The 13,542-nt window shown below is 43.1% G+C and overlaps 2 protein-coding genes across 2 annotated transcripts; both read right to left on the bottom strand.

Annotated features, from left to right (window-relative positions):
• Positions 1–4,033: 4,033 nt before the first annotated feature.
• On the bottom strand, positions 4,034–5,170 carry LOC122663241 (L-type lectin-domain containing receptor kinase IX.1-like). Its single transcript, XM_043858932.1, has one exon. It carries the CDS (start codon positions 5,168–5,170, stop codon positions 4,034–4,036), a length of 1,137 nt encoding a protein of 378 aa, XP_043714867.1.
• A 3,520-nt stretch (positions 5,171–8,690) lies between these two features.
• On the bottom strand, positions 8,691–13,285 carry LOC122661548 (putative wall-associated receptor kinase-like 16). Its single transcript, XM_043856973.1, has 3 exons — positions 12,587–13,285; positions 11,870–12,046; positions 8,691–9,956 (listed from the first exon to the last, which is right to left on the bottom strand). The coding sequence occupies exons 1-3, from the start codon at positions 13,230–13,232 to the stop codon at positions 8,779–8,781; spliced, it is 2,001 nt and encodes a 666-aa protein (XP_043712908.1). The 5' UTR covers positions 13,233–13,285; the 3' UTR covers positions 8,691–8,778.
• Positions 13,286–13,542: the final 257 nt, after the last annotated feature.

Below are 13,542 nucleotides of genomic sequence, written 5' to 3'. Positions count from 1 at the left end.
TCTCCTAGGCGATTGACTTAGGGGCGACCTCGGCGACATCCACAGCGACAGGCTCCGCAAGGGGGTCTTGGGGTTCAGCGTCAAGGGTGAAGAGGTCAATCTGCACAGGTTCCTCTAGGGGCAGAGCCTGGGTGACCTCGGCTCCCTCCTCATCTCCCAACTCCCCGGCAAAGGTAGTTGCGTCATCATCAAAACGTGAGAGATTGAGATCGGGGTAGACCGCCTTGATCTCGGCCAAGAGATCAGCCCGACCTGTCTCAAAACCTTCAGGGTAGGGAGGCTTCCTGATCTCATGGCACACATCAGCGTACTCCTTCGATTGGAGATAGTCGCTGATCGCCTCGTCCCGAGCCATGGCTAGGTCCTCCTTAGCCTTCTCCCTCGCCTCAGCAAGCTGAACCTGCAGAGCCCGGACCTTCTCCTTCTGCCTAATCACCACGGCCTGAGAGCTCTCCACTTCGGCCTCGGCGGCAGTAAGCTTTTCTTGGGTCTCCCGATGCCTCTGAACGGCATCCTGGGTATCCTGGTAGGCCTTCTTGCACTGGACGCCTAAGGAGTGGTTCTCGGTCAAGAGCCGCTCAAAACGAAGCATGGTCTCCACGGCCTTGGAGAAGCCCTGCAAAAAGGCATGAGAACAAAAGTCAGGACAGACTACACAGGTCGGACCTAACCACAAGAGCCGGCCAGGAAACTCACCATGTTGAAATCCTGAAACAGCGTGGAGAGGAGCTCAGGGTCAGACAGCGCCTCAAGCTTCTCCCTGTCAGCCGGCAGCCGACCTGTGTCCAGCTATTCCTTGGTATGTGCGGCCAACGTCAATGCCGAGTCCCTTGGGAAGAGGCGTCAGGTCAGCCAAACAGGAACGTTGCTGGCCGAGGCCCTCCCCAAGACATAGCGGGAAATGTTGGGGGGAGAAGCCATGGGCAGAAGACCACCACTCGTCAGATTGACTGAGAGCTTCTGACATTTGGCCTCTTTCGGCGAGCTCCTCTCGCCTTTTCGGCCCTTCCCTTTCCTCGGAGACCCCGCTGGACCCATACTCTTTTCGGCCTCAAGGCCGACCACAGCGTCGGGCGGGCTGGGCAACACGGCCTTGCCCTTGGGGGCCTTAGAGGACTCGCCCCGAGACTTCTTCTCTGCATTTTTCTTCCTTCGTTCCGCAAGGGTCTCGGCCCTTAGCCGAGCTGTATCCATAGGGGGAATATGGCCGACCACTGCAAGAGAAATCAAATGTAAAAAACAAATTAAAAAAAGAAATGAAGACTAACTAAAGAGGTCAGCTCGGGAACGAAAATGGGCTCTGCTCGGGCTCCTACCAGGGGTCATGTGCCACCTTTGAAGAAACCCCTTGTCCTGAAGCCGAAGGACGTCAAAGGGTGGACGTTGGGGGATTAGATCAAACAAGGTCAGCTCATTCTCGGTTAGGGGCAGTACCCTATTGACGTAGTTCAAGTTCATCTCCTTCCACTCGGTTCGGAGAGGGCTGTTTGGAATGGAAGCAAAGAAAAAATGAGGCTTCCAATACTTATTGAAGGTCGGCGTGCCGATCAGAAATTTGTGGCTGCCCAGGGCCGCACTCTTCCCAGATCGGCGACTGAAGTAGTACCACTCCTTCTCTGGAGACTTTTTCAAGAAAAAGAGCCGAGAGAAAAGCGCCACGCTTGCACCTTGGCCCATCTCGCAAAATAGGGCATAGAAGCCGTACACGGCCAGCCAAGAGTTCGGCACCAGCTAACCAGGGGATAGGTGGAAGTGGTCCAAGATCTGGTCCACCAAGCCGAGGATGGGGAGCTTGAACGGGTACTTGAAAGGCGTCCCGCATGCGAGCCACCTCACCGGCTCGATGAAGCGTGCCATCCCCGGGGTTAGGAGCTCGGAGCTGAATGTCCTCGGGGATGGCATAGGTCGTCCACAGATACTCGAGGTCGGCATCCGTGATCGTGCTCGGAACGGTGCCGATACTCCTTCTTCGAGCTTAGGGGTGTCGGACCAGCCGATCGAGCCAACCCCACTTCGGACGAATCTCCTCACTTGACTCCTCATCGGATGAGGATGACCCGAGTTCTCGGCTCGATCTGCGGTGATTGGTCGGGCGCGTGGTCAAACTCCGGGAGCAACGAGGCTCGGCCACCTCGGCTGACGAGGCTCCACTACATCGGGCTCATCCGTCGAGCCCAACAAGTCTATGGTGGGTGAACGAGCGGGAGCTCTCGGCTCGAACTCGCGCCTCTGCGCCCCGGTGAACAGCTCGCCCATGGGACTACTACCAACCGACATACGGGCGGAGAAGACTTATTGGTTGAAGAAGAGCTAAGGATGACCTAAGCGCGAACGAAGCAAAGGCCGAGCTGATCACGAACCAGAAAGCACCGAGCGCTACAAAGATGAAGAATCCGAGCTTGCCGAGAAGTCAATAACTTAGAGCAGTGAAGAATGAATAGTTAGGAATCGCCTATTTATAATTCTTGGGTTGAACTAATCCAACGGCCCGAGCAGAGCTCAAAGATAATTCAACGGCCCGATCAAAGGACGTTTCAATTCCCGAGCCGCCATAATGACTCATATGACGTGGCACCGACACCCAACGTCGACTGTGCAACGTCAAATCCACTGGTAAAAAATAAGGGCTCGACCGCAAAAATCTTCCAGACAAGCAGACCTGGAAACTTCACTCATTAGTGCCGAGCCGACCCCTGATGAGTGGGGGGGGCCTGTGATGAGGCATAAAACACCCCACCTATCAGAGGCTGCCACATGGCCGACCTGACCTCTGTCCGAGAACCGACCCATCTCCGATAAGTCACCTGACTGAGCCAGACTCGCGCAAGCTAGCCGGTGGCTGAGGCCGAGCTCTGAGCCAAGCTCATACGGGTCAGCCATAGACTCCTGGCCGAGCTCACTGCCGAGACCAACCTCTCGGGCCGACCTCCCAGGCCGAGGTGATGGCCAAGGCCAACCTACCATGCCGCCCTCCTAAGCCGACCTTTGAGGCCGAGCCCTCCTCCACTGAAGCTGCCATAGAGCCCCACCGGGGATCTCCGGGCCACGTCAGCGCATCCCGAGAATCACGGGATAAGGATCGAGCCACGATCCCAGCGCAACACGGAATCACACTCTACATGGACTCTTACTTTAATAAGAGCCCGACCCCGAAAATAGCTCTCCACTCCGCTCTACGCGAGAGAACCTTCAGAAAGAAGGACTCCTACCATACTAGGACTCTCCCAACCGCCTCATCTCATCCTCACTCTATAAATACCCAGGTATGGAGCACCATTCCTCATCTTGCTTTTCACCACGCAGTTACGCTGTTGCACTGGTGATCTAACTTTAGCATCAGAGAGTCCTAGGCCGGAGCCACACCGACTCTCTTGTGCTCATCACTTGGTTTTTGCAGGCTCATCCATGGGCGAACCAAGCATCGAAGATTTCCACACGCAACAGATGCTCATGGAAGACCTAGATTCGGATGGTGCTAGTATCATCTCTGTCTCTTTTTAGTCTGTTCTGCTTGTTTGCAGTTTGACCCCCTGCTAATGGCAATGTCGTAGGTGGGGTTGGAATTGGCAGTTTTTGTTCGTTGCCTCTAGCTTTGCCAGTCTTTGTTTTGTATTTTTCTTTCATTCTTTAATATACATTACCTTTTAGCAAATAAAAAAGGGGCTAGGGCTTCCTATCAAAGTGATTTGACTAAAGGATTCCTACACATTACGAAGACGGAATCTGAAAGAAGCATCACACGTTTACACGTCAAGAACACAATCAGGGAATTCTGCTTCGTTTGATATGCATTCTTAGAATATATTCTAGGTCGATAATGCATTCTTGTATCATAAAAACAACTTTTTCTATAAGCCGTGAATGCATTATATATGGACTTAGAATGCATACCAAAGACATCTTTCAATCAATTCTAAATTACAACAAAGAAACAACAAAAGGATCTAAAATTCAAAATTATATTAAACAAGAGAGAGAAAAGGGGAGGGGGTGGAAGAACAACAATCTTGAACATATTATTTAACATTTCTGCTTAACGTGGCAATAGGAGTGATGCCGAGTAAGAAGATGATGAAGCAGAATCAATGGTGCAGCCGTTGAACGATCGTCGGGTATGACTTGCATCACATTCTGTAGAACCAACAGATAGATGATGTAATCCGGAATGTAAACATACGGAATTGAGGGGCGGCAGTGAAGCATCAAATTTGAGAACAAGAATAGCTTCCCAAATAGAAGGTCGGAGCTTATAGTCCGGATGAGCACACCATAACCCAACAATCATCAAACACTCTATTTGCCGTTCGTCAAAATTCATACCTTGGCTTGGGTCAGCCGCTTCTAAATGTTTTCCTCTTCCATAGAGCTCTCGAACCCAGTTTACCAAACTTTCTTCACTTGGATCAGCCTTCATCTCAACTGCCTTTCTCCCACAAGCAATTTCTAAAAGAACAACACCAAAGCTATAGACATCAGATTCTTTGCTAGCCTTCCCAGTAATAATATATTCAGGCGCCATGTATCCCAGAGTTCCAGCTACAAAATTGATAGTTTCGGACTCTTTTTCATGTTCCACAAGCCTAGCCATACCGAAATCCCCAAGCTTAGCATTGAAGTTGGAATCCAGAATTACATTACTGGATTTAATATCCCTGTGGACGACACATTGATCCCACTCTTCATGCAAATAACGTATTGCATAGGCTAAGTCTAGAGCTATCTTGTACCTCAACTCCCATGTCAAGGAGGAACCCCGATTTCGAAATAGATGGGCATCAAGGCTTCCATTGGGCATGAACTCATACACAAGAAGTAGCTCTTTCTGTTGGTGGCACCAACCAATAAGTTTCACAAGGTTCCGATGCCGCAATCGACTAATGATATTCACTTCCGATGCATACTCTTCTACCCCTTGTTTAGATCTTTCAGAGATCCTTTTCACAGCAACATCGATGTTGAGATCACTCAAGAAACCTCTATAAACACCTCCAAATCCTCCCTCTCCTAGCTTTTGTTTCTCATCGAAGTTGTTAGTTGATTTAGCCAATTCAGCATAAGAGAACTTTCTAGGCCCCGTTGGCACATCCAAGACCACATCATCATCTGCTTTAATTTCCCGATTCTTTCTCCGATTGAAAAACCAATACAAAATCAAGGAAGTAATAACCATGGCAGCTTCACCTCACGTATTGGGAATTTGAATCATAATCACCTGAAGCCTCTCAAGGGATATAGTGATTCATTGAAACTGGGAAAGTTGAAGGAGGGACTAAATTAAAAAGAAGAAATATATTGAGACCTGAAAGAGAATGAAATTAAGGTTTGGAGAGTGGAGATTCCAATTTACCTGATGAGATAAGGGCCATGACTTAAAGGCTTGAAGCTGAAGCTTTAATGGGCTAATGTGCCAATGGAACTGAAAATTAGTAATGCGTATCTGTGGTTAAAGGGATGCCGTGTTGGACTTTTTTGCTTTTGCTGCTTGTTTTTTAAATTGATGGAGACTTTCTACTTGCGTGCCGTGGTGGACTTTTTAATTTTTTGTACTTAATATGATTCAAAGGTTTAAATTATATGATTAGTCACTTTTGAGTTTCATTTACAAAATTATCCACCGTAAGATGTCAATATGTATCGCATATCATATATCGATTTTGATGTACTGCTTTACTTGTATCGAACCGTACCGAATAAATTTGGTATAAGATACATGTATCAAGTCAGTATTTGATATCATATCGGTATGGACAAAACAATGAAAATGTACCATACGGTATCGATATCATACAAAATACTTGTACCGAACAATATACCGAATAGATTCTATATGGTATTGGTATGAGACACCTGTACCGATCGGTATTCAATATGATATCGGTATGAGGTATATGTGCAGTGTATTGTACCAAATACCGAATACCATACCGATTGACACCCTTTATTCCACAGTATGTTTTATTTAACAAAATTATATAACATTAAGTATAGGTTTTTATAACTAACCACTACAGTGTTTCTCCGTCCCTTACCTATCTTATTTGAGATTTTTACCCCAGACCCTGCCCCAGCATTCTTGCCCTCTTCCACCTCAATGACCTACGACCTATCCTTCTCACCCTCCTCTTTGCACGACCATCCCCCATGTTGTTGATGAAGCCTGATTTGGTCTAGAAAGTGCGGTTGAGACCTTCGGAGGGCCGTTTCAACCTCGAAACGATCTTGAAATGCTGAAAACTGGCGGGGCTCCATGCCAAAGGCTGGAGTGGTGTTGGGCTCGTCGAGATCTTCGAAACGAATACCGTTTGAGCCATGTATTATGTTTTGGTCCGGCCTAGGTTTTTTTGGGCATTTTTGGGCTGGGGGCATTTGTGTACTTTCTGGGTTAGGGTTTTCTTATATATTATTCTTATCTCTTTGAGATAGACAGATGAGGGGTTTGTAACATTTCAGAGAAATAGTGAAACCTGCTCTACTGCTCGGCAGTGGACGTAGCTTCCATATTGGAGGTGAACCACGTAAATCTCTGCGTTGTGCATTGTGTGTTTCTCTTTCTTTTTTGTTTTTCTTTTGCAAATCGCCATTCTGGGCGATGTTTTCGCAACACCCCAAACCACTCCTCATTCCCCGCCACACCCCCTTTGCAACAGCCCCACACTCCTCTTTAAACTCGCCCCACCTTGCAACCCGCCCCCACCCCAACCCCTGCTTCCCCACCTACAACTGTGCTCCACGCTGCAACCCGCACTCATCCCCTGTCGCCTGGCCTGCACCCACACTGCAAGAATAAGGAAAAGTCTGACCTACAAGGGAATGGCTTTGTAGAGAAGCCACAGAGCTACCTGTTGTACGAGCCGTCGAGCATCAGAAAATTGAGCTTCGTGGTCGCCATTGTTGGTGATGCAATTGCAGATACGGCTGAACAACTAGCTGATGTGGTACTTGGTCAAAAAGACCACCCACAAGCCTTGAGACGCTCAGCCCACATCAAGGCCAATAGCGGCCAGGCCTCAAAGAACCGATCCTAATCAGCCTCTTTCTATTTCAAGTAATTAGTTAAAATAAAGAGAGAGTGAGGGAGGGATTAGAGGATGATTAGCAATCAAGAGAGATTAGGGGAGGATTGGTGGAGTTTGTTTATTTCCTAGAATAAATTGATTGGCAATCAAGAGGCGCATTAGCAATCAAGAAAGATTAGGGGAGGATTGGTGGAATTTGTTTATTTCCTAGAATAAATGGTGGGATTGATTGAGCATGGTATCTTTCCCCACCTAGCTTCTACCATAATTAAGTTGTAATCTTGACCATAGGATCTTTTTTTTTTTGGGTGAATGACCATAGGATCTTAGGGGAACCAAGATTGGGTGAAGGGTTTTTCTTTTAAAAAGGCAAGTCATTGTTGTAATTCTCAGATATGAAATTTGAATTGAATGTGGGTCTTGGACTCTCTTCTTGCAATCTTGAAGAATTACAAAAAATCATACCAGATAATGCAGGGGGATGCTTGGATTCAGTTGCTGAAGTTATTGGATTGAAGATACTGTTCTAGGCACCTCAATTGAAACGAACAACATCAAGAAAACTCAAGCAAAAGGATGCAATTCTTCAAGATTGCTAAAGTTGGAGGAAAACCAACGTTCAATTCATTCAACATATTCTGCCCATTACAATCAAGAGTCTCAGTTTAAATAAAAAGATTTCCCTCAACCCAATCTTGGTTCCCCTATAATCCTATGGCCAAGATTAAAATCGCATGCTAGTATTATTTTAGGAATTAGACCAATCTCAATCATCCCTAATTTAATTCCAATCGTCCAAATCCTCCAATCTCTCTTTATATCCAATTCCCCTTAATTCTCTTTATTTAAATAGTTGCTCAAAGTAGATAGTGGCTCAAAATTAGTGAGACTTCTCCAACGGTTCTGGGCTGGCTTGGTCAGGTCCGATCTTATTTTCTTTAAATAATTCCCAAATTAGTCATAATCTTCTTTTCTTAAAATAATTAGGAATCCAGGCCTGCATCACTAATACAAAGCTATATGGAAAAAAACTCAAACCCTAGTACGGTGTTAAAGCATATTAATACAAATAGTTAGTCTTAGATGACCGTTATGGTGGAATTTAGAAAGCAGGCTTATAGGCAGAGGCCCAACAAAAATATTACGACTAAAAAATTATGGGGACGGAATTTGCTGCTACATTTGTAGTAGGGATGTTCCTGCTACAAGGCTGGCAGCCAAGGAAATGGGATCTTAAAAGTATTTTAGAAAATATTAAAACCTAAGAGGGTATTTATAAACCCAAAGGGGAAAGTGAATTATTCAATTTCCTTGGCTATTAGCTTTGTAACCGCAAATTTTATTCCAAATTACAGTCACCGTGTCAGGAAAATAATCCTCTCCAATTCCCTAAAGGTGTGCAGTATGGCAGTGTCAGGTGGAGATGTCAACACCTGGCAGCTTGGACATCAACAGTCCGAGCTCGTTGACTTCTGTTGTGCTTGGACCATTGGATGTCTGAGCTGCCAGGTGTCGACATCTCCACCTAGCACTGTTGCACTGCACACTTTTAGGAATTGGAGAGGATTAATCCCACCATGTCATGGTAGGTTCTTGTGCAAGAAAAGCCCAAGTTTAGCATATGCCCAATTGTTCATGCCATATACATAATCAACATAAAAGTTTTAAAATGTTATACAGTTACATAGGTTTACATTACCAACCATAGTCACTAAAAGAGAACTTTGTCATCATTGCAAAAACCACCTGCTGGGCTGAAACATCAACGAGCAATCTCTAGTGGTAGCATGAAAGAATCATCTAAAGACACTTGACCAGTTGTATCAATAGTAGAACTTGTTGATGGTTCACCTAGAAATCTTTCAGTTTCCTCATGTTTATGTTGTACCCATGGATGCTCACACAACATTCTTAGGGAATCAAGCTCCATTGCAACTTCTTTCATTGTTGGCCTATCTTCTCCTTTAATTTTCAAGCATCTTCTTGCAAGTTCAGAAACTGCCAACAACTGTTCTTTATCCCCCTCATTTAATATTTGGTAATCAAGAATCTGAAAAAGGTTGTTATCTTTCAATGAAGAAACAAAATACCTGGCAAGGCTTTTACGTTCCTCAGATCCTTCTGATAGAAGCGGTTTTTGCCTAGTCAAAAGCTCAGCAAGGACAACGCCGAAGCTATAAACATCACTCTTATCAATTAATTGACCTGTGTGAAAGCATTCAGGGTCCAAGTAACCTAAGGTTCCTTGAACTAATGTCGTTACTTGAGTTTGATCCAAAGGAGCCAACCTTGAAGCTCCAAAATCAGATACTTTAGCCATGTAATTATCATCTAGAAGTATATTGGAAGACTTGACATCCCTATGAAGGATTGGTATTGAATGAGCAGAGTGCAAATATGCAAGTGCTCCAGCTGTTTCAGAGGCAATTCTTAAACGATTCCTCCATGAAATAGACACTATCTGATTCTCATTATGGATATGTTGGAAGAGGGTTCCGTTAGAGATGAACTCATAAACCAACAATGGAACCTCTTCTTCTAAACAACAACCCAAGAGCTTCACCACATTTCTATGGTTGATTTGAGAAAGGATATCTACCTCATTGATAAACTGTATAATTTGACTTTTATCCATTATTTTGGATTTCTTAATAGCCACTACTCTGCCATTTGATAAGATTCCTCTAAAAACTGTACCATACCCTCCTTGGCCAAGTATCCGGCTCTCATCAAAGTTGTTGGTAGCCTTATTGAGCTCTTCTATGGTAAAAATCCCAGCGTTATCTGTGACACCTCTACGCGTAGCAATTTGTTGCTGCAATAGCAAACCTCCATTTTGTTCAAAAAAAATTTCTCTACGCTTGATGATTCTTCTTCTCTGGATTCCCCAGTATGTAAAATGAATACTGACAAATACAAATATGAAGCTTGTACAAACACCTGCATATATAAAAAATAGATTTTAGACACTTAATTTCTTTTTTAATCCCAAAAATCATATCTGTTCAGAATTCAATCTCAGAATTTTGGCTAGTTGTATACAAGACTACTAGGAGGTGGGTTGTTTCCATAGATACTAGTGTCTGGCTTACCTTCTGCTAGGCTTTGGATATAGTAAATAGCATATTCAACACAATTACTATCCGACCTAATTATCTCTGCATGTATAATGTGTGTAAATGTAAATCATATATATGTAAACTTTATATGAATAAGTTTTTAAGAGTCATTTTGGTAGATAATAAGTAAAGGTACTTTGTAGTATATAATAGTTTAGATTTAGTTTTTTCTAAGTTACCACATTATGTTATTTTGATTTTTCTTTAATTTATGTAAATATGTTCTTGTTGTATTTTTAATTTAATCAGATATTTGATTCCTGATCTGATATTTGGATTATTAATCAAGTATGGATAGGAATCAAGTGTTAAGTAGCAACCATATACAGTTGGAAAATCAGATTTTGACTTGGGTGAGTCACCCGAGTTGAGTCAAAAAATCATAAACCTGGTCAAGAGTCTTGAAAGCTTAAAAATGCCTAGACTCTGTCCGGGTCACTTTGATTTTTCACTTGACTCGCAATTTTTCCCTAGTCATGCAAAAACCACCGAGTTAAAGTACTTTCACTCTATCCATATATCTTTTATCTACTATTTATACACTGTGTTTCACATTCTGTCCATTGACATTCCTATACTGAGAGATGATGCAAGACACTTTTCATACTTGTGAAATATAAGAAAAAGGAGAGAACATTTAAGACACACTTGGTAAATATCAGAAAGATAAAACAGCATTGCTGTCTAGGAGGAGTAACATGATACAGAAAATGATACATTTAATGTCATCCACCCACTTTATTGTTTCTTGTGAAAAGTCTATACATCATGCATTCATTCCTGATTTTATTTTTGGGGACAGTTTCCATACATGGTTGTGTAAGCCGTGCATGGGAGAGGGTGGGAGTTTCAGAGGGGACACGACCGTGCATGCTTGCACAGTTGTGTATGAAATCTTTGGCCTTTATTTTTAAATTAAATATAGGGAAAAAAGTTCTCTGTCCGGGAATGTGGCTTACACCAGCACTCCCATGAGTCTATCTCTCTCCTCCTCATGTGAAAAGACATCTCTGCCCCCTTGTTTTAAGGAGGAGAGAGATAGACACATGGGAGTGCTGGTGTAGGCCACACTCCCATACAGAAAACTGCTTCCCTTAAATGTATTACAAGGAATATGACTTGCCTCTTTGGATTTTATTTATATTTAATATATTGAAAATAATATGGCTTGTTTTTCATCATGTTTGACTTGCTTGACTCGCCAGGTTTTGAAGAGGGTGAGTCGAGTGAAAAAAACCTGATTTTTCAACTATGGTATCAATGGCTTTTTAATCAAATTGTGGGTATTTGTTCAAATATCGAGCCATATATATAATGTTTGACACAAGCATTTTTGGCACAAACAAGCCTATTATTCATTTTCATGGAAAATGAATTTTAGACAATTCCAACACCAAACAGAGGCATAGTAATTTTAGCAGAAAGTTTTTTCTTTGCAGGAGTTTTACTCAAAAATCAAGCAAAGAAAACAAAAAATTATTAAGAAAAAATGCTACTCGGTTGTGTACGATGTATAGCTCTCCAATGATATTTAACTATCAGATTTAATCTCCCACCATCCATGGAGTGTGAGGACCACCTCTGGGATGTGGAAACCACACCCCATGGTGGGAGATTGACTCTGATGGTTAGGTTAAATGTCATTGGAGACCATCTCTGTGTACGGCAATCAATTCAGGTGGCTCTGATCAAATAGCATTCTCTGTCTCATTGTATTATTAGAAAGAAAATTACCTGCAATAATTTTTATCAAGGGAATGGCTTTAAGGTTCTGAGTACAGCGAGTCCCATTTGTCAAACCGTGGTCATGATAACCTTTTGGACAATAACAGCTATAGCTTCCGACAGTATTATTGCAGATAGCACCCTCGTAGCAGGAATTAATGTGTCCATCTTCACATTCATTTATGTCTTCATCAAATCCAAGGCCCCATCAAAAGAATGATGAAAATATGTTAGCTATTATGACAAAGCCAAAGTGAACAATTCACACTTCACAGTCACATGCAATAAATTTAACAAAAAAAAAAATCACATGCAATAATTCAACCTTTCAAGTAATTTAAGGCAGCGGTAGGTATGCATTATTGTTTTGTTTGCTCAAGAAAGCGAAATCGACCTAGAATGCATTTCAATAAATATACCAAACACAACATAAATGTCACAAAAACAAAAATGAACAGGTTTTCTGTCTGAGAGCAGCCCATACACCCAGAAAAGGGGTGCAAAATGACCATCACACTCCTCCTGGTCTATGCTTTTTCGCTCTTAGCATTGACTGGGGTACTGGCGTAGGGGCCACACTCCCAAATAGAATTTATTTTTTCAAAATGAAAAAGGCAATCTGAATTCTAAACCCACTCCCCATCTCCCCCTCCCCCCCCCTTTTTTTTCTTTTTTTTTTTTTCTGAAAAACCCAAATATACAATTGAGAAAAGATGAACTAATTACCTTGGCATCCTTGAGGAAGATAAGGGTTCCCTTCAAAACCATCTTTGCAGTAACACCTATATCCAGGGCCATTAATTGAATTAGAGCAATTGGTATTTGGACCACATGCATAGGATTCTGTATCACGCAGTGTTTCTTCACATGTCTGATTCCCAATTGCCCAATCCATCACGATCGGAATCTTCAAACTCTGGAGGCTAAGAGCTGAGATATAGGATAAATTGAAGGTGAACCAGTTTTGCTCGGACAAGAAAGCAAAACTGCAAGGGTTGAACGACCAGGTTTTGTTATGGTTATCTATACTCGCAAGACTCACGTTGAAACGTTTGAGCCCCCAGGGGACTGGGGTCTGGCAACAACCGATTCCAGAACAAGACCCGTCCCTTACACTCCCCTGTTTACTGCACACAGAAACACACCCAGTCATGAAATCTTTGTCGTTGGACTCACTAATGGTAGCCACAGTGTCACACCCAATGGCTGTAAATTTGTTGTCGGTGGGTGAGAACCAGAAAGGCGATTCTCCCATATCAATCCAATAGTCTTGCTCCTTTGTTATGTTTCCATCAGATTTGAAGCATTGATAAGCATAATATTCACTCTTGAACTTAGCTTTACCTGCCAATGATATCTCAAGTACCTCCATGTTGCCAGTTCCTTGATAAGCTTTCAAGCTACTGCTGCTGCTACCATTCCCGGGGGCCTTGCATGTTTTATGGTAGTGATTGTTAGGATTACGTTGAAGTTTGAATTTGAATCTCCAACAGAATTTTTAAACTTTCAAAAATTGTTGAATTGTTCAAACTACATTCTCTCATCCCTATATTTTAGTTGTTCTATTCTATCAACTCTACAGGATGAATCAAATGTGGCAACAGTGTACATTTTCAAATATAAAAACACCTCAAACTCATCGTTTGAGATAGGAGAAATTCAGAATTATTCTACCTTTTGTG

Source organism: Telopea speciosissima, chromosome 5 (assembly GCF_018873765.1).
Source record: "Telopea speciosissima isolate NSW1024214 ecotype Mountain lineage chromosome 5, Tspe_v1, whole genome shotgun sequence".
NCBI classification, from domain to species: domain Eukaryota; kingdom Viridiplantae; phylum Streptophyta; class Magnoliopsida; order Proteales; family Proteaceae; genus Telopea; species Telopea speciosissima.
The sequence above is the reverse complement of the archived record's forward strand: the minus strand, read 5'-3'. Positions and strand labels throughout refer to the sequence as shown.

What these genes read in the sequence shown, in the direction of transcription:
- LOC122661548 (XM_043856973.1), bottom strand. Translation starts at nt 13,232, where the DNA reads ATGGAGGTACTTGAGATATCATTGGCAGGTAAAGCTAAGTTCAAGAGT. An exon ending in TCTTCCTCAAGGATGCCAAG is followed by an intron (nt 12,047 to 12,586) that starts GTAATTAGTTCA and finishes GATTTGATGAAG; the next exon opens with ACATAAATGAATGTGAAGAT. An exon ending in CTTGATAAAAATTATTGCAG is followed by an intron (nt 9,957 to 11,869) that starts GTAATTTTCTTT and finishes TTATATATGCAG; the next exon opens with GTGTTTGTACAAGCTTCATA.
- LOC122663241 (XM_043858932.1), bottom strand. Translation starts at nt 5,170, where the DNA reads ATGGTTATTACTTCCTTGATTTTGTATTGGTTTTTCAATCGGAGAAAG.